We start from the raw sequence: 21,069 nt of genomic DNA, 5'->3' as shown, positions 1-21,069 counted from the left end.
TTCAAGGGTCCTTCCTCTGGGAGGTTAGAGTCCTACGACTTGTTCTGCAGGCCTGGAAAGCCAGCCTGGCATTAGTCATGAAAGCTCTGAATACACAACAAGGACTGGGAAGAGTCCTGAAGCGCACAGGGGCCAAAACAGAAGGCCAAAGGCCTGGTCACGTGAGCTCTGCGAGGGCCGGTCAGCCGTGACTGTGCTGGTCACTCCACTTACTGAGTCCTCGGCCTGGGAGTCCTCCTCTTCCACTGCCAGCTCCTCCACCCAGTCAGAGTCCACCTCGATCGCCCGCTCCTCGCCATCCACGGAGAGGTGACTCGGCCCTTGGCCGTTGCTCTGGCTCAGGGCATTGGTGACATCGGCCAAGTAAGCCATAATGTGGCACGTGCACTCGAGGACTATCACGTGCTATAAAGAAGACCACCACACCACGAAAGGTCAGCTCTCCACATTCCATCACCATGCAAACTGTGTTTTCTCACGCATCTTCCAATAAAGCTCAAGGAACAGCACAAAAAGCAGAGAAGAAAAATAGCATGTCTTAATTATCTATTTCCTTAGCTCTTCGCACGCAACAGCAAGTAGCTGGTCAATAAACTGCACGGGGACTCCCCTGGGGGGCCAGTGGTTAGGATTCAGCACTTCCAATGCAAGGGATGCAGGTCTGACCTCTGGTCAGGGAACTAAGAGTCCATATGCTGCATGGCGTGACCAAAAATTTAAAACTTTAAAAAATAAAGAAACTGTATGGAATCAGTATGATTCACCCCTTAAGCACAAAGACGACTCTTTAAAAATCATAAAATAGGGCTTCCCTGGCGGTTCAGTGGTAAAGAATCCACCTGCCAACGCAGCGGACGTGGGTTTGGTCCCTGATCCAGGAAGATCCCACAAGCCACGGAGCAACTGAGCGCGGGGGCCACAGCTACTGAGCCTGTGCCCTAGAGCCTGGGAGCCGCAGATGCCGGAGCCCTCGAGCCCCGGGGCCCAGCTTCCACGGCAAGAGAGGCCACCGATCCCAAAGAGCAGCCCCTGCTTGTGGCGACTAGAGAAAGCCCAAGCAGCAACAAGGACCCAGCACAGCTAAATAAATGAATATATTTTTAAAAATTCTATAAAATGAAGTACCACATAAACCAGGAGAATAAAGTTGAAACAGACACAAAAATCACTCCAGGAAAAACTAGACTGACACAGAGAACAGAGTGGTGGTTCCAGAGGCCGGGGGTAGGAGGGCGATTCAGTGAGGTGGGTGATGTGAGTCAAAAGACAAACTTCCAGTCATAAAATAGGCAAGCCATGGAGAGGAGATGCCAAGCATGGAGACTAGAGTTAATGCTAATGTATGCATGTCTGAAAGTTGCCAAGAGAGTAGGTCTTGAAAGTTCTCATTACAAGAAAAAAAATTTAACTATGTATGGAGACGGATACTAACTAGACTGTGATCATTTTGCAATATATACAAACATTAAATCACTATCTTGTAAACCTGAAACTAACATTCTATGTCAATTACACCTCAAGAAAAAAGATAAAAAGACTACATTAAAGCATGAGTAAACTCTCATTGGCTTTTTTCCCTGCCATAATCACTTTTTTAACCATTACTGAAAAACATTTAAATTAGCCACAGTGACAGGCTCGCAGGTTGGGTGGAGGGAGAAAATGCTCGAATGCAAGGTTTCTGCCAGTTGCCACCCTTCTTCTCAGCACAGTGGCCTGAGCCTCCAGATACCGTGAGCGATTCTAGCATCTGGACTGGAGATGCGGAGGTAAACGCTAACCCATGCTTGACACTCAGAGCACACAATTCTGATGCAGGAGCAGCGAACGATTTCCCAGAGAGTGCCAATATCTAAAAATGGCAGAGATTCACTGTTTTAAGAAGGATTCTGCTGGATGTCTGTTTGCAGAGCATTTCCTTGGGCTCACTTCCTGCCCCAAGAAGAGGCCTGTGGGTGTGCACTTGGTGCTGGCACACTTCGAGGCCTTTGAGACCCTGGGCCTCCCCTCTGCAGGGGCTCCAGGGACAGAAACCAACAGCAACGGGACTTCCATCACTCCCTGGCCGCCGCCGCCCCTCACCCTCCTTACCTTTCCATGCATGACACCGGCATTCAGTTTTTCAATCACGTTCTTCTGGGACAGGTACTTCTTGCTGCCAAATAAAAGCAGGGGAGATGGGACACAAAATGATCTAAGGAACCAAAGAACGGAAGCATTTCCATGGATCTTGCATCAACTTGTAGACAAAGTGAACTAAAGGCATTCTTTGGAAATTACATGGGTCATCAGCGATTAGGGGGTTCTGTTCCTATCAGAGATAGTTGGTACACTTTCCCAAGACTTCTAGGAATAATGAATAAGAAACTCTACTAATAAAAGAGCAGAGATTAAATCTAAAGTGAACTGATTGAATCTACAATGAATAATCCCCAATAAAAAGACAGAGCTCAAGTTTCTTTTGTACTCACTCTGAGCTACAAAAAAAAATGGCCTGCAATTAATTATCCCCCTTGAGAGCAACGGCGTAGCACACAGAAGCAACCCTCCCATTTCATCCTCTCACCATCTACTCAGCCAGTCCACAGCAGCATTATGAAGCTGAAGATGGCCAGCACCTTGACCTGCACCCGCCAGGGTAGCCATGACGACCATGAGTTCAGGGAAACCGGTCCCATCGCCGTTGGCCAGCATCTCTGTTGCCATGGGGATCAAGGTGCCCAAGAGCACAGCACACACACCTTCCCCAACTTGACTGGTAGAAAAGAAACAGCACACTGGTAATATTCAATAGTACTCAGTATTGAATTTGTAAGAATTCAGACTTTCTAGGAAGCGTTTAAAACTAAGCGTTGAATGCACGACCACTCACTAAGCCAAGCTGTGCACTTGGGCCGCTAGGCCATAAAGCAATCACACGTGTTACAACTGCCAGGAGAAGCCACTGCAGGAGTCTCCTCAGGGGAAAAATCAAGGAGGTGTGCTAGATTCCTTGAGTCTATCGAGAGGGGGCTGTGGGATCGCTGCAAATGCTTCAGGACTGACTGAGGCTGAAGGAAGCACAGCTGCAAACACTCTCGCCCTGTTGCTGGGGCTGTCGGAACGCGTGATATGAGCGCGGGTGCGCTACCTGTTTTCCCGAACAATGTAGGTGGTCAGCAGCTGCAGCAGCTGCCTGTTCTCCTGGATCACGTCCAGCTGATCGGAATCTTTGGGGGGCGATGCAGTCATGCGGGTGAGCCACGCCTGGAGACGCGCAGGCTCCACGCAAGCCAGCTGGGCCAGGGAGCCGCAGAGATGCAGGAGGCTCGGGTTAGGGCTCTTCTCCGCTGGGGACGAAGAGAGAGGCGACGGTCAGTGAAGGAGGGCAGGGGGAGGGAAGAGGCCCAGACCGTGAGCCAGGGAAGGGGGAAAGGCTCCAAGCAAGCCTTCGACTTCCTTCCAAACTTTCTCTGAGGAATTCTCTCCACTTGTTAGCATTCTCCTGCCATAGTTACACTCGGGCAGAAGATAGGCACAGTCATTAGCTGGACATCAAAGTTCCCCTAAGAAGATTATTAAAAGCTGCCACTCACTCAGCTGGAAGAGTTTAGTGAAGAATTTCAAAACTCGGTTACAGAATTTAGCAGAGAGGTTCTCATTGGCTGTTGCCATCATGATCTGCACGAGTTCTCCACTGAAAGGCAGGAGGGGAAAAAAATGGAAGAATCATGTTAAGTGTCACATAAAAAGCACCCTCTTCTATTTCCTCACAATCTCATCCTCTCTAGGAGAACTGTCACCTGTGAGTCAACAATGCCAGCGAGTCAAAAACAACCCCCTTCACCAATAACCTCAAGGCGCCAGCAGCTAACCAGTCCTCCCGGAAGTACAAACATCTAAGCAGGCTTTTGTATTTCCCGAGAGAACAACCAGGTCAACAAAGTCCTTGCTTCTGGAAGGCATTCAGAAACCCTCACTAAGAAGAACGCAATGGAGCTCACCTGTCAGAGAAAAATTCCTCCATAGCTTTACGAGCCTGGCTGCTCTCCAGCTGCTTTTCCAAATACTGGAGACATTCCTCTAAGATGGATTCATCGAGTCCACTGAAAATCCAAAAGAAAAATTAACTATAGAAACAAGGGCTGTTTTGATGTCCTAATACTACCTTTAAAAATTCAGAAGTCTACGGCTTTCCTTGGTGACTCAGCAGTAAAGAACCCACCTGCCGATGGGAAGACCCCACCTGCCATGGGACAACTCAGCCCATGCACCACAACTACTGAGCTTGTGCTCTGGAGCCCAGGAGGTGCGACTCCTAAGCCCACAAGCCGCAACTGCTGAAGCCCGAGCACCCTGGATCCGGTGCCCCCGACAGGAGAAGCCGCCACAAGGAGAAGCCCACGAACCACAGGCAGAGAGCAGCCCCCACTCCCCACAACCAGAGAAAGCCCACAGAGCGACAGAGACCCAGCACAGCCGAAAGTAAGGTTTTAAAATATATTTTAAAAAACCCAATTTTAAACTATTAAAAAAAATCCTAAGCCTATTTATGGCTACACCTTGAGGACAATATTTAGTTTCGTTTTGTCAAAGCTTGGCATAAACCCTGGTATACAGCAGCTGCTAAATAAATGAGGAATTAAAACTGCAATAGAACAAAAAATTCCTAAAATCTGAGATAAGTGATGCAGTCAATAGCTAAGAGTTCAAAGAACCAGAGCTGTTATCTCAAACTATCAGGAAGAGGAGGGAAGGGGGGGGAAAACTGGAGGGGGAGAGAGGGCGTAAGGGAAGTGGGAGATGCAGGCATGCTACGTCGCTTTTCTCTGCGACCCCACGGGCTGCGGCCCGCCAGGCTCCTCTGCCCATGGGTTTCTCCAGGCAAGAGTACTGGAGTGGGTGGCCACGTCCTCCTCCAGGAGATCTTCCTGACCCAGGAACTGAACCTACGTCTCCCACCTTCGCAGGCAGGGAGGAGTGACAAAAGAGAAGTGGGGAGAGAGGAAAAAAAAGCAGCAGCTGCTCATGAAAACCTGGATTGCTTGACAAGAAGAAGGCAGAAAATCCCAATACCTGGAACCGTTTATCTATATAGTTCTCAGTGGGATACAACTGTACTCAACTGCTCTTTTAAGACTCGCCTACATCAATGTGGCCTACACCAGCATGGTCAAAGAGCGCAATGAGACCACCTTCATGCCGCAGAACATCTATCTCATAAGCACAGTCGCAAAAATGTTAGAGACTGTGTCAAGCTCCTTTGCACACATCACCACATCTAGTGCAGCGTGCTCGTTCCTAAGGATGAATCACAAAAGAGGATTCCAAGTAAGTTTTCGTATGTGTCCTCAAGAATGCAAAATGAACACAAACACAGAACTTTCTATTAAAAAGCACAACCAGGGACTTCCCTCGTGGCCCAGGGATTAAGGATGCACCTGCCAATGTAGGGGACACAAGTTCAATCCCTGGTCTGGGAACTAAGATCCCACATCCCTTGGGTCAACTAAGCCTGAGACGTAACTACTGAAATCCCTGCGCCCTAGAACCCATGCTCCACAAAGAGAAGTCACTGCAACAGGAAGTCCTCGCACGGCAACGAAGAGGAGCCGCCTCCCAGCTCCCCAGCAACTAGAGAAAGCCCATGCGCAACAGCAAAGACCCAGTGTAACCAACATAACCAAAATTTAATTTTTTAAAAAGGCACAATCGTAGGCTGTTAATGAATGACAGAGAGAAGCAAGTGCTGGTGTCTTTCACCGGGAGTAGCAGGAAGCCACAGGGACCAGCAGCCTCTCCCCAGTTGGGCTCACCTATTGGGGTCCGCGTGGTTGGCCAGAATGTTGTAACAGCCAGTGATGAGCTTCTCATACACACGAGCCAAGAACTCATCAGACTCCGCGGGGCCCAGGACGCGCTCCAGGGAGTTGCTGCTGATCTCAGCCACACTCTCAGTGCTCGACTCCAGAAGAAGGGGGAGCAGTGTCCGGATTACTTGTGCCGGGTTCATCTCATCAGACCAGCTTCAGCAAAGAAAACAGAATCTAATCAGTGAATGTACTCCTCTGAACAGCTGCAAGGGGAGGAGAGGGCAATCCAGTCATTTCTTGAGAAGGGCTTTTTTCCTGGGACAGTTGTTTTTCACACAGGCACAGTCTTGCAACTTCATGGTCTCCTTTCTCATCACTGTATCCGAAGTTAAAGTCATTTCCATTTGAAAAATCCACTCATTAAAACATTAAATTAACTACATAAGATGTATTCTGTAATACTTAGAAAGGAAAATTTACTGCAACCTAAGCTAGTAACCCTCCAAGACAACCTTTCTAGAAGAACTGGCAGGAATCTGGATCACTTTTAAGGCAATGAGATGCAGGACTTTACTCATGACCTATGTACAGGAAGCCTGCCCTAGTCCCCACGCTGGCAATATCTAAGCTCCGCAATGAACCTGGGGAAGCATGACCTCAAATACGTCATCGTCACCTCGAAACTTAAACCCAGAGCACTTCCACGTCACGGTATGATTTAAAGCCAGCATGTTTTTTCTGAAACACACTACACATAACGAGGGGGAGGTCCTCTGGTGCCCTCCACATCCACATTCAAAATCCTTCCAGGGAGACACACTCTAAAGCCACAGGCTCTCTCTGCTATAGCAGCAGGCAAAACAAGCACTACCACGCAGTTAATGTAACTCTCACTGTCTTCCTGCAGCTATGACAGAGCGCAGGTGCAAAGAGCACTCAGGACTACGCAGCTGGTACTCACACTATGAGGTCTCCAGTCAGCCTGACCAGGGAGAGGAGGGTGTGCTTCAGGGACGCAGCCAGGGGCAGACTCTGGCCACAGAGCGTCCCCAGGTGGGCAGCCTGCACAGCACTGATGTAGCTCTCAGAAGGGACGGTGTCATTGGCAAAGGCGTTGCGCTGAAAGGAGGCAAAGCAGACATAAATGGAGAGACCATCCATCTCCAGATGCTTACACGAGCAAAGAGAAAATCGAAGACCCCACTGGGGTTCACAGACAGGGACTCTATTCAATATACACTCTGAGTCACCCTGGGAAGGAAAGTGGAGCGGAGTGAATGAAGGGAGTGGAGCGGAGTGAATGAAGGAAGTGGAGAGGAGTGAATGAAGGGAGTGGAGCGGAGTGAATGAAGGAAGCAGTGACCAAATTTTAGTTAGTACGAGTTAAAATTTTAAAAGGGTGACCCTGGTGGCTCAGCGGTTTAGTATCCGCCTCACAGTGCAGCGTACACTGGTTCGAACCCTAGTCCAGAAGGACCCCACACGCCCGGGAGCAGCTCAGCCCACGTGCCACCACTACTTAGTCTGTGCCCGAGAGCCTGGGAGCCCAGCTCCTGAGGCCTGTATCCCCCAGAGCCTAAGCTCCGTAAGGGAAGCCACCACAGTGAGGAGCCTGCGTGCCACAGCAAAGGGCCGTCCCCCTCACTGCAACTAGAGAGAAGCCCGCACAGCAAGGAGGAGCCGGCGCAGCCACAGGGAAACCAGGTCTTTTAAACAAAAGGTAAAGCTGAGCTAAAATTTAGTTACTACAAAGTTAAGACACCCAATACCACTTTTCAAAGAATTAGGATATATTATATTTAATATTAAAACTATGCTTGTTTGCCTCTAATAAGGGAAAGATCAGGATTTCACAATGCATCTGGTTCCCCATTACAAATATCTTAATTATTCTTGCACTACAGCTCCGAGTGATGTAAACAGAGGTCACGATTACAAAGCAAGGATAATAAGATTATAACACTTGGTTTTTCCAAAGAACTGTAATAACACAATAATCTGTTAACAGAGGTTAGTCTGAGGACAGCACACAGGAAGATCAAGGGAACTGACAGAAGATTCAACAGTCTTCTGAAAGCCTAGAGAACTTAAATGCTACCCCATAAAATTATGACAGAAGGAGCAGGTTCTTGACATATAACCTAAAAGGGAAAGGAAACAGTTAACATTTACTGACAATCCACGTGCCAGAAAATGTGCTAGGCACTTTCCATCTAATATCCTTGATCTTCACCTCCCAGTGTTTAACAGATGAAGAACCTGAGGGTCCTAGCAGTTGATCCTCGAATACCACAGGGGCTGGGGTGCTGACCATCCATGCAGTCGAAAATCCATGTACACATTACAGTTAGCCCTCCATACGTGCAGTTCCACATCCACGGATTCAACCAGCCATAGACCATTTAGTATTGCAGCCTAGACTCAGTGAAAACAACAGTGTATAGATGGACATATGATATTCACAGCCCTGTATTGCTCGAGTCCACTGTAATAAAGTGGTTATCCTATAACACAATTACATACTTCTTATGCTTGGCAAAGTGATCATGAGTATCATTTGGGTAATTCAAGGACCTGACTACGGGCTCAGCCACGGAAACCACTACTGCGGCACGGTAAGATCTCTCGGGAGCCAGCTTAAGCCTAAAGAATAAGAACAGAACGCAGAAACCAAACAGGGCTCCAAAGTTCTACTCCCGGACAGATGGACACTCACCCAGGACCCAATGTTGGGAAACTCGTTGGTGCTGATATTGTTCCAGGATTCACACACAGTCTGAACTGATGATGGTAGATTCTGAACCAGCGTTGGACCTGGAGGCAACAGAAAGGACAAGGAATCATCACAAGAAAGAGAGAGAGGGAGAAGGACACACAGCATTTTAAAAGCCAACCCCAAATGCAGAGAGAAACACACTACAGTCCAGGTTGTCAAAATAATTACTAAGAGAGCTTAGAAGCGTGTTTAAAAGCAGCACCATGTCCAAGAAACTACTAACTGCTTAACAACTAACAATCTCAATTATAAGATTCTCACTCCCCCTCATATTCACTCTCTAACCTTGGAGTAAAGAGGACAACTGAACACAAGACGCAAAGTGAGGGTGAGTCACTACACAACATCCAGACCCTCTACGAACAGGCAGCACTTCCATCTCTTTTCTCCATAACACAGATCTTGAGGGCAGGGAACATTAGTGCACGTTAAAAACAGTAGTCAATGAAGTAATGAAATTAAATTTCTAAAAGTGAGACTATCTGAACATTAAAAGGGTACTTAAACCTTGAAATGCAGGCATATACAAATGCCTGTACATTTTAAAGGGTAACTATCGCACTTAACGCCAATCCTGCTCAAGTCCTTCTGATTTCCCATCCCAAATTTCTACCAGACCATTCCTAACACAAGGAAGAAGTTTTCCCAAGCACAAAGCAGTAGCTCAATAGTCTTCCTAATCTCTATAAATGGAAAGGAGAACAAAGATCTTTCCAACAGTCAAAGAGCTTAACGCCTTGGTACCAACTGATCTTGGCTTGGATTCCAGCTCTGCCACTTGCAAAATGTAGGATATGGGCAAATAACCTAAGTCTCAGTTTCCTAATGAGTAATGGGGGATGATAATAAAACTTACCTCATAGGATTACTGCAAAGGTCAAAACAGATCAACCTATGTCAATGCTTGACACACAGGAAGACCCCAATAAATGGTAACTGTGGTGGGCGGGCAGCCAGGGAGAGGAGCAGCGCTGCCAGCCACACCAGCATTAGCGGTCTTATTCAAAAGCACGTTCACTTACCCAGAGTGTTCGCCTTGCACCTACTAGAGCCGATAGCCAAAACCGCAGCAAAGCCGCGCAATTTCTCCTGGGAAGGCTTTTCCGTGGATCCCTCCTCATTAAAGTTCTGTAGCAAATAGGCTCTGGAGGAAAAAAGAGGGAGCTATATGCCAAAGCTGAAGACACCTAGTGACATTCTGGTTAGGGGAAAAAAACAACCCTAGACAAATGGAGAACCTGTAGCTCAGTTTCCTGATCCTCTAAATGTAGCTGACGGCGCCTGCCCCTTTGGGTACATGCCATCCTTGGAAATGCTCACAAAACATTATCTACCCTACTTGTCCTGGCCTCAGGCATTGTACATATCACAGGCTCTGAGAAGTATTCTTTTTTCCTTTAGAAAAACAAACGTACGACACTTCAGGAGCGAGCACTGTCAGCCATGGGCCGATTCGTGCCTCGACACTCTCACGGGCGGTGGCTCATCGGCGCTGCCGGCTGCTATGCCCCTGCGCCTGGAGCCCTAGCTGGCCCGTAGCGAGCAGTCGTCGTTGCTGCTCAAGGTTACTGCTCACCCCCGTCCAAACAGTCTGCCTCAAGCGACAGTCCTCTGTCCACTGCAAGGCATTCACAGTGAAAGACAGGTGAAGTTTTACAATGCTCCAAGTCCCTGTCAGGAACAACGTCCCATAAAACAGGAACTGAAGAGTGAAATCCTACAGGGACCAGTAACAGCAAATGAGCGAAAAGGGGCCAGGTCAGAAGAGCGAAGGAGAAGCACCCAGTCCTTAGCAGCGGTTTGCTCTGTCACATGGGAAGACAGGCGCAGTTTTGCCGTCCTTCCAACGGAAGAAAAGCCAGACATCTTGTGAATGGTGAATAAACTACCAATTTTTATGCACTGAAAATGAATTCTAAAATATTTAAACACAATGCAAAATAAACAAAGGAAGTCTACAGGGTGTGCAGTTTGCAATGTTTATTATAGAAAGGACTGGGTTTCAAAATACTCTCTAACTCATTAAGAAAAGGTTTTCCTCAGGATTTCAAAGTTCCTGGTGGTCTAGTGGTTAGGAATCTGCCTTGCAATGCAAGAGACGAGGGTTTGACCCCTAGTCGGGGAACTAAGACCCCACGTGGCAAAGGGCAGCTAAGCCCTGCACCACAACCAGAGAGCTCACACGCTGCAAGTAGGGAGCCCGCAGGCTCCGGAGCCCGCACGCCGCAATGAAGGAGCCCCGGGACACGAGGATGGCCCTGAGGGCTGCAACTGAGGCCCGACCCAGCCAGAACGATGAATGAGTGGGAAACGTCTTTTCTGCCTATGTCCCATGAGGCTTAAAGAGCTTCGCCTCAGTGAATAACAGGAAAGATAGATAGTGTTTGGAAAAACTGCATTACCTCTCTTTGCACCCTACAAGAAAAATGCTAGAAAATATTTACACAGGAAGGTAAACCACCCAAGCATTTACATTCCCCATCTCCGACATCTCTGGGCAGGCGGCCTGCCCCACCTGGTGAAAGAGGCGTAGGTGTCAATGAGCTGCAGCGTGGCGGGCAGCAGGTTCTTGGTGACCTCAGAGGATTTCTGCGGGTCGGTCTCGGCGGCCACCTTAGAGAAGTGCTCGTCCAGAGAGACCTGGACCTTGGAGACAGCAGCGTCCAGGGTGTAGATGGACTGCAGGCTGGGAATTTCATGCAGCTGCAGGATGGTGGTACAGTCGATGCTACAGAAGGACGAGATCTTTAAAAGAGACCCAAGATCTTAGTTAGTCGTGGCAAAAAAAAAAACACCCACAGTGTAAGCCAAGCTCTGCCAGTACGGACCCCAAGCTCACACACCTGTCGGGCAAAGTACTCCTCTACGATGGCAACATCGTATTTCACGGAGCTGCACTTGCTGGATGCCAGTTCTAGGAGAGGACCAGCATGTTCAGCCTTCATTCCCTGTTTGATAAGGTGGTCCTATTTACAGCAAGAAAAAAGTGTTCAGGAGAGCAAAACAGGCAGGGTCTAAGGCTTCCCCCTCAGCCTTACACTTAGGTTTCCCGCATCAGAGCCTGCTGACTACTACCCCACAGCAGCGGGCTCAGCAGTACCTTTATCCAGTTGCCATAGGAGCTGATCCGGAGGCGGGACGACCACCGCAGGGTGTGCAGGATGTCACACTCACTCATCTCTGGCGAGTTCATGGCCAACTGGTTCATGTAAGTTTTCGATGGTGGCAAAACGCCCAGGATCCTCCACAGTATCAAGAAGCAGTATTGAAGGGCACAGGCTTCCTACAAGAAGCAAAACCAGCAACCTCAGAGGCAGGAGTTTTGGGTACTGCCTCAAGATCTCCCATGGAGACCCCATGGACGGAGGAGCCGGGTAGGCTACAGTCCATGGGGTTGCAAAGATGCGGAAACGACTAAGCGACTTCACTCTTTCACTTTCAAGATCTCCCTAACAATAAAAACTGACCCAAATATCAATATAATTTTTAAAGCAGAATAGGGCGCAGTCCCAATTTTCAACTGAGATTTGGCTCTTAAGTCAGCTCACTGGGTCTTCCCAGAGAATACACCCAAAGCAAAAAATGGTAAAAGACACCTTTTACATACATATAAAATCTGTCCCACATTCTGTACATTTCACAGGCTAAGAAAGCAATTCTGAGTCCCTGGCTCCCCAGTAATTTACCAAGTGACTGAAAGAGAGCAAGACACTGCCTTCAGCAGGCCCCTCTGTGGCCTTAACTGCCGTTATGAACTCTACAGGTACGAGACACACTCATGGGGCCACAAAAAAAGCTCAAGTGTGTGGCTTCCAACATCATACATCAACCAGCACTCAGGAGATAAGAACTTAGGTGACCCTTCCTCTCAAAGCCACATTCCTCTCAATGTTAACCAAAGAGAAAAGCAAAAGCAGCTGCCGAGATCCCAGGAGGAAATTCCTGGCAGACTGCTCCCCAGTAATCAGAAGCGCGCCCAGCTCTTCCTTAGCCCAGGCTGCCATGGCCTCACCAGGGCTGTCACAGTCTTGCTTTCCTTCCTCCTGACTGTGTCAAGCTGGGACCCAGCTGCCAGCAGGGACGTCAGTGCAGCGTACAGCTCATCATACTTGACGAGCTTGGAGAAGAGGACATCGCAGGCCTAATATCAAGAAAGACAGTCAATCGTTTTCTCTTACTTTGTGAAAGTTTTTCCTACTACCCATACACTACCACTTAGCCTCAGGACTGGCGAGCAGCTCACTCCCAATAGTCACTAATGCCTCACTGCAGCAAGAGTCCCCCTCACGGACCAGCCCAGCTTATGGATCATACTGCGAGCACACAAGTGCAGGCACTGGAGTGAAACTACTGTTCTGTCCGTTAAAATAGCTGCCTGTGAAAAGGCTAACACAGACAGTCTTTAGAAATAATCTGTCAGAGGTGTCAACTGCCAGGAAGGACATCCCCTACTGCCAAATTGGAGCCCAGCAAATAAATCTCAAAACAACACTTTCCTTTTAGAAAAAGCTCAAATCCTAGTACAGACTAAATTCACTCCTTATAGAAAGTTACATCATTCCCTTTCCTCCTAATAGCCTGATTTTGGTGGACACCACCTAACCCACATGCAAAATGGGATTTTTAAATTCCAGGTACCACAGAATCAAGTCGGTTCAAATCATCCTCTGAGGCTTCTGGGGACAGGACACAGTAGAATCTGGGTTGCGGGACAGCATCTGAAAAGCAATGTGCTTATTGAAAGAACGGTTCCACTCTTAAGGCAAACAAGTATGAAACCTAAGACACTTTGGACCAGGGTTTCCCAAGCTTGGCATGACCCACTGACACTCTGGGCCAGATGACTCTCTGCTGAGGGGAACTACCCTCTGCACAACAGATCCTGAGCACCATCCTGCTCCCACCCCCCGATGGCCAGCAGCGGCCTCCCAGCTGTGACAACCAAATATGTCTCTGGACACAGCCCCGGGGCCCCTGTGGGGGTGGGGAGTACAATCACCCCCAGCTGACAACTTCTGTTCCAGGAGTTAACTTCTATTCTATGATCACCACGTGAATCGGCAAAACTGTAGCATGAGACTGGAAGCCTTCAATGCTGCCTCCCCCATGTCAAAGGGACCAACCACTAAGAGATCCCAGTGATAATAAATTCACGTTAGGGCTTGATAAGCATGTCCACCGAATACACTTTATATTTAACAATCCTCAGATGAAAGCAAACACGTGCAATGCACACAAGAGGAGCTTTATCAAAAGCACAGACCACTGCCATGTGTGAAACCCTGGGGAGAGACCACAGCTCCCACTGTCTGCAGACCAGGCCCAAAGAAGCCAGCCTCTCGGTGAGGCGATGCCCCTGAGGGAGAGTTACACTCCATCGCCCGGAGTGGCAAGAGCACACATGCTGCACCCTAGGACCGGAGGGTTCCAGCTTCTCACATCTCAGACGTTCTTTTTGCTTTTAAATAAACGTGGGATACGTGAGGGTCTGTTTCCACCAAGAGTTTTGAATCCATAGGTATCTGAGACTACACCAATGACCAAAGGTTCTCAAGGATGCCCCAAGCTCCAAATTCAGCCCCTCCCATGAGAATCAGGAAGTTTCTTATCGACAGTCTTCTCTCTGACCTGATGAAAAATGCTTAGACCAGTTTTCTTCTACTTCTTTGAACCCATGATAGAGAGGGGTGGTCGTCCGACAGCTGCTGCTGTCCTGGGATCCACTTGCCCACCCAAAAGGAGGACTAAGCAGGTTATGCTGTACCTTTTAAAACACAAAGATTCAAATTAAGAAAGAGACACAGTCATCATTCTGCTTCTCACTCCAGGCATGATATCAGACTGACACAGCAAAGTCTGGGAAACTTAACCAAAAGAAAATTTTAGATTTTTCTGTGACTTCTTCTGGAAAGCATCTTTTTGCCAGAGTATGAAGGCAACAGTGTGTAATGCAGCACTGTCAGAAACACTGACTGCAATAATCCGTAAACAGCCCTCCCACTCTCATTTTGGTTCCCTGGAACAAAGCAATTTACTAATCCATAAAATGTACTGCTCGACCATCATTCAACCACTAGTGAACTAACTGAGGCCTGACACTCACAGCGCTGTGCTCAACACACATAAAGTGGGGCAGTTCAAAAAAGGACACCTGTGAACAGAACCTATGATCCAATTTCAATAAACACATCAAATGAAATAAATTCATATGTATCGTTTCTGGCTAAACATAAAGTGTGGGCACAGAGACAAAGTCCCAGGGGTCTTCCTCGGGGTACTTAAACACACCACAATGGACACCTGAAACCTCAAGTGAACAGGTCACTTTGGTTTGGGACATGATAATTTGAGAATAACAAAGACCTCAGGAACAGCTGTAAAGCAAAAAGAACATGTTCCTCTGTACCTGCTCAAATAGATACACGGGGGCTTTGGAGTACTGATGAAGCAGATAATCAAAGATCAAAAGCAGGCGAGCCAGGATGAGAGGCACAGAGCGCATCTGGGCATCCATGCTGGCACTGAGCTCCTGGACGATCTGCACAAGGAGCATCAGGATGTCCCGCCGGCCTTTCTCAGAGAAGCTGTGGAAGATGAGGAGCAGCAGCTGCAAGTGCTCCACGTTCAGATCCTCCGTCTCAGCGGGCACCGCCCCCTGCAGAGCATTCTGCTTCATGGTCGACAAAAACCTACCACAGAGGAGAGGAGAACATGTCTGGTGGGAAAAGTCAGAACATCCCCCAAGAGTTACAGTGTCCAGTGCCAGAAAAGGCACGTCAAGAGAACAAATTAAAGGAGGCAAGAAGCTACATGCAATGAGAAGATAAAAATTGAATCTTGGCTACCAAAAAACTAGATTTGGCCACAAAAGCATTTTCAACAACCCTTCAACAACATTAATTGTGGCCACAGCAGTGTTAACTCCCACGCTGCCATTTCTGACAATGAAAAAGAACTACAAGCTCTCCAAAAGGTGGCTTTTTTTTTTCTTTAATAAATCTGGGTAGACAGAAACAATTCAACTACCTTTTTCTCTATCAACTGATTCTACAGATCAATTCTCATTTTGAGAATTCATACTACAGGTTAAAAATCACAACATGGTAACAGGTGAAAATGGCTCAATGCGTTAAAAGGCAGCACAAAATTTACACTATTTAGAGAACTTGTGAGAAAACCTTTCATGCAAACGAGGAAAGAATGCCACAGCTCTTTCCTCTGCCTTTGGCCCTCAGGAGAGAGGCGTGTATTCTAATAAGGGTTTCCCTCACCACTCCCCTACCCTCCACCTTCTAGCCTTTCTGCACGATTCGTATCGTGCACGTCTGGCATTCACGGGGGTTTATGATTTCTCAAATCCAGCAGTAGAGCTATTTGATCATGGACTGGGAAAGAGGAAAACAAAGCCTTTTAGGAAAACTAACTGCTTTGAAGACTCCCAACCATGTAAACAAAAATGGCAAATATAGGTCCATCTAAAGAGGATTTAGATGATTAATCTGAGCTTCCCCCAAGTAAAAATATTCTTTAAAAGTTGTCCAAAAAAGACTGCAAGTCACTCTAAGTGGTTTTGTGTCGAAAGCAAAATAACCAAAGACAGAGTTGGCCTCCCTGTTCCTTTTCAAAAAAAAACCAGGTCAGGATAAAATTGGTTTATGTTCCGGATTCAGGTTCTCTCTCATAATTGGAATCAAATCCTCCATGTGCTAAAGGGAAGATTCTGTTTCCAGATCCTAGTTTATGTATATCTGTTTTTTAAACAGCCCCCCAGCTCCTCCCAAATCCCCCCATCAGAAACATACTCCCACCCTTGACACTTTAAGCCTATCATCAGAGTACCATCTCAGGGCCACAGATGAACTACAAATCAGTCAAACAAATTTTAAATAGCAGCCTTCTCCGTAGGGCTTCTGTTGGAGTTATCTTACCTGTCCCAAACTTTGAGGCATTCAGGGACGTCAGGGTCACCTTGAGCGCTGGCTTTATGTTGCCAGATGAGCAGGAGGCGTGAAAGCACAGAGAGGCTCTGAGGGTGAATATACAAGGGCCATGGGCCCTCAGAGAAAGGAGCAACTCCCAGCTGCTGCAACAGTGTGTTCTAACACGAAAGACACATAAGAGGCCATTAGGGAAACAGGCAGGGAAGGAGGCTGCTTTTTAACACTGACAAAGAGTCCTTGCCCCCAAAAAGCAGGCGCGCATGCAGACAGCAGAGTCAGGGTCAGTTCCAATGGACACTGTGTCTTTGAAAGAAAACTTCAAACTTCAGCTGTAACAGCTAACAGTTTCTCTTTCAAGTCAGCTACGTACCACAAATAACACTCCAAAGGGGGAGCTCCAACAACTTAAGAGGGCCAGCAACCTGCATTAATAGCATTAGCAGAGAAATCTCGCCTCAACGATGTCGCGGCACCCAGAATTAATCAGGCCGCAGTCTCTGCCTCCAGTTGTAGCGTGGCTTTCAGATGAGCTTTACTTTCAGCTCAGTCATCTAAGCTGCAATTTATCTCCTCAGACACACACACAAACTGAGCAGGATGCCAACGGAAAACCAGACAAATGCCTGCTTTCTCATTTGGCTTTAGAAAACACAAATCATGGTTACCTCAGGACATAGGATAAATTTTGAAGTCTGCCAAACTAAATTATACTCTTGTAAAAAAAACATCCAAGAGGACCCTATTCCTCGAAAATGTTCAAAAAGGCATGGATATCGCACATAGCTCTCATGTATTGGCGGGTCACGCGGGGCAAGTGCTGTATGGAGACTGTGACACTGAACGCCCAGGGGGAAACAGCAGACGGGGTGTGCTCCGCTGCATTGATGAGGGCCAGGGCTCAGGGTGGCTTAGGAGCAGGACCAAAGCCACAAGATCGCCAAGTGACAAGCCAGGCTTCTCTCTAAAACCCACATTCTTAACCATCACGCTCAGCAAAGACATGATGACTAACTTTTCTGTTCCTGACTCAAGAAAACAATTCAAAACACAAATAAACATGTCTGTTCTACTGCATAAGTCTTAACTGGAGCACTACTGGTAACAAAAAATAAAACCAAGGCACACGCAGCCACAGCAGTGGCAACCACAAAGACCGAGCAAGCATGAAAACATACTCTACACAAGCTGCGTCACACACAGACACAGAATCATCAAGCTTGAAAACGCAGAAACCAAGGGACACAGCGATGTTCTCGTAACAACTGTAAAGCTATGCCTCTGTGTGGACGGCGACAAAAGCAAGCATGGCAGCACTGAAACCAGGAACTCGGCGAGAGGACTTGGCTGCCGTCTGTTCTCTGCTGTTCACCACCTCTAAGTGAGCTTGTCTGCCTCGTGCCAGATGGGTTAGGGCTCAGAGCCGTAACAAGCAAGCCAACACTCCTCAGGAACCGGCTTTCCCCACCCCTCGCACTGACGACTTCCTAAGGAGCAAGTCTGAGTCACGACGGAGCGGACCCCGGCCCGACGCATCCGGACACCCTCCGAGCACCCTTCCCCCCCGCTCCCCGCGCCGGCACCCCTGAGGTGAGCCTCGGCCTCCCTTCTCCTGCTGGCCCCGACCCATCTCCCTGTTTCTCATCACTTCAACAACGGCCTCCCAGTGGGCAATCCCCAAAGCTGTAGTATCAGTCTTCATTTTTTAACTCCTAAATTTCAGACTCACATTTCCAACTATTTTCTAAGACATCTTCATCCCTCTGGCACCTCAAAATTTCACTATTTAAAGTGGTGGTGTTTTTTTTTCAAAAGCAGTAATGGTGACTATTTTATTCATATTTAAAATACTGATAATACAGCTTTTCTCATTTGATTGAAAGGGCTACAGAATCTAACATACCGGCAAAGGGAAAAATACAATCACATGGACGATGCCTCTGCTAACTGTCTTCAGCTTACTCCTTCGGTAAAGGAGAGCTTCACCTTCAGCTATTCCATTTTCTTGACTGCAAACAACTCCAAGGCTCGCCTACTGCAAGGACCTAAAAGTCATTTTGGAGGGCTGACACTGACTCATTTTTAAGAACAGAAAATGGCAAATCATGCCTCCTGTACCTAAAGAACCCAAAGGATCATTCTGAGTAATTGTGACGAAGTGACCACAAGCATGTGAGTCGGTGTCGTCACTGTGGGAAACACTGTGGAGGTTCCCAGGAAACTAAAAGCACAACTATGACCCGACAGCCCCGCTCCTGCGCACATATTCAGACAAAACACGGTTCAAACAGAAGCACACAGCCCTAGGGTCCCAGCAGCACTCACAACAGCCGAGACGTGGAGCAATGTCAACGCCTGTCGGCTGACAGTGAAAACGAGAGCAGTGCACACGCTCAGCCGCGAGCAGGAATGGAGCAGCGCCGCCTGCGGCGGCAACAGGGCCGCAACCAGAGAGCACCCCGCCCAGGGAGGCCAGAAAGAGAGCGGCAAACGCCCGACGACACCGCTTTCACGGAGAATCTAAATCTGACAAAAACGAACCTGTCTGTGAAGCAGACACAGAATCACGGACGCAGCAGACAGACTGGGGGCTGCCAAAGTGGAGAGGGCTGGAGGGGGGTGGGGTGGGGGCTGGGGCTGGCGGACGCAAGCCTTCACAGAGGATGGTAGAGGGTGGGGTGGGGCTGGGGCTGGCGGACGCAAGCCTTCACAGAGGACGGCAGACAAGGCCCTGCTGCACAGAACAGGAGACTACACTAAATATCCTGTGATAAACTGTAATGGAAAAGGACACACTACAAAAGACGCATATGCATAACTGAATCACTCTGCTATACAGCAGCAATTAACACCACGCTGTAAATCAACTGTACCTCAATAACAAAATGTGTAACAGAGGGAGCCTGAAAAAGCAAGTGGCACGTGAGTAAGTACCATCTGAGTCGGCTTAAACCTGGAAGAGCGTGCCCGAGTTCTCAGTATCACTCCTTTTACCCCAAAACCAACTCTCTTTCCTGATTTCCCAATTTCTATTAAGACAAGAGCATCCTGCTGGTCTCATTTGGGTTTCAAGGGTTTTAAATTTGGCAGTATCTTAGATTCTTAAGCTCTCCTTATCTCTCACCTCATTCAAACAATTCCCCATGATCTCTACGCTAGGTCCTTCATCCTCCCTGTCTCCCTTTCTCATGAAGCCACACTAACTCAAGTCATCTTTATTTCTTCAGTTCCTGTAACAGTACCTGAAACATGAAATGAACCTAGATCACCACAGTAACAGTATTGTTCAGTTATGATAATTTTACATGCAATATTAAATATAGTATTAAACATTAACAGTAACAAAACATTTTATTAAGACACTGTGTATCTGGCAACTTAAATCAGGCATCTTGGGTAAGACAACTTTGCACATTATTCCAAAGAAATAATATCCAAGGTAAGGGGACTCAACAGCAGACAGGTTACAATGACTATCCTTCAAAGCAGTGAAGTATGGGAAACAGTTTACAGTCCCATGCCTGGAGACAGAATGAAAAATGGAGATCTGAGGGCTTCCTCTGCAGTGTCAGCAGCTATGGGCAGCCCAGCTACACATCCACACAATGTCTGTAATTATTTTTAAAATGCTAAGAGAGCAGGATCATCACAGGATTCTTAAGAATCCCTATTCTCTAAAGAAAAATATTCCTTCCCCATTATTTGGACATAAAAGTTCAGCCAAGAAAAGTGCAAATCTATCACCTTTGGAACCTCTCTTGATAAAGTCAGACCTGGGCGAGGAGCTGGTAATTTCGGCAGGAAACGCTGACCCTTCACTCTGAGAAGTTACTGCAGGCAATATCATAACTGAAGCATCTTCTGCTCTTCACCTTAGACAGGTCAATAACTTCTCTACTCTATTTATTGATATAGTCTCTTTCCTGCTAAAAAAATTTTTCCCCATGTACCAGTAGGTAAGCATAAATAGGTTTTATAATTACCTTTTTAAACAGCAAAAGAAATGCCTCAGGATTTATCAGATAGCTTGGGACTGTGAGAATTTTTTCTTTTTTTTTGGCTGCACCATGCTGCAACTTAGTTCCCTGATCAGGGAACCCATGCCCCCTGCAGGGCAAGCGCGGAACCCTAGCCACGGGACCAATTCCCTGTGAGAATCAATTTTTTAACTTCATGAAATAAGTTCCTGGATTTTGCCCCTTTGGGGGCAAGTACAAGTCCTTGAATTGTGTTTTGATTCTGAGAAACCACTGAAATAATCTTAAGAGTAACAAAAATATTTTCATTAACAACCTTAGAGCTAATTATTGGAGATCTCCCAAATTAAATTCTACTGGGGTTGGTTGGGGAGAGTTGGGGGCAAATATTGGGTGGCGGGCGTGGTCACATTAACTGAGAATCTGAATTTTTAACAAATTCCCCAGGAACCCTTATGCACACTAAAGACTGAGAAACACTAGCTCTAATTATGTTAATCAAGTTATTATCAGGATATGACACTGTCAAATCTTGGGAGAGAATGTGAGTCCCCATACCCCTGGCACACTGCTAGTGAGGGAAAACC

General features: G+C 47.4%; 1 protein-coding gene across 1 annotated transcript in view; it reads right to left on the bottom strand.

Moving 5' to 3' along the window:
• Nucleotides 1-21,069, bottom strand: part of UBR4 (ubiquitin protein ligase E3 component n-recognin 4) — a 130,999-nt gene that overhangs the window by 85,569 nt on the left and 24,361 nt on the right. Inside the window, exons 18-35 of the mRNA XM_068967896.1 lie at nt 16,497-16,666; nt 14,975-15,257; nt 14,197-14,332; nt 13,207-13,286; nt 12,581-12,709; nt 11,669-11,851; nt 11,412-11,534; nt 11,084-11,313; nt 9,591-9,712; nt 8,509-8,606; nt 6,754-6,911; nt 5,796-6,005; nt 3,984-4,085; nt 3,576-3,676; nt 3,131-3,329; nt 2,567-2,755; nt 2,092-2,155; nt 214-405 (exon numbers count right to left, since the gene is read on the bottom strand). Of these exons, the coding sequence (XP_068823997.1) occupies nt 214-405; nt 2,092-2,155; nt 2,567-2,755; nt 3,131-3,329; nt 3,576-3,676; nt 3,984-4,085; nt 5,796-6,005; nt 6,754-6,911; nt 8,509-8,606; nt 9,591-9,712; nt 11,084-11,313; nt 11,412-11,534; nt 11,669-11,851; nt 12,581-12,709; nt 13,207-13,286; nt 14,197-14,332; nt 14,975-15,257; nt 16,497-16,666 (2,769 nt within the window). The remainder of the gene's footprint in view (nt 1-213; nt 406-2,091; nt 2,156-2,566; nt 2,756-3,130; nt 3,330-3,575; nt 3,677-3,983; nt 4,086-5,795; nt 6,006-6,753; nt 6,912-8,508; nt 8,607-9,590; nt 9,713-11,083; nt 11,314-11,411; nt 11,535-11,668; nt 11,852-12,580; nt 12,710-13,206; nt 13,287-14,196; nt 14,333-14,974; nt 15,258-16,496; nt 16,667-21,069) is intronic.

The sequence above is a fragment of the Capricornis sumatraensis genome, chromosome 3 (assembly GCF_032405125.1).
Source record: "Capricornis sumatraensis isolate serow.1 chromosome 3, serow.2, whole genome shotgun sequence".
Lineage (NCBI taxonomy): Eukaryota > Metazoa > Chordata > Mammalia > Artiodactyla > Bovidae > Capricornis > Capricornis sumatraensis.
This window is presented reverse-complemented; position numbering and strand designations above follow the sequence as displayed.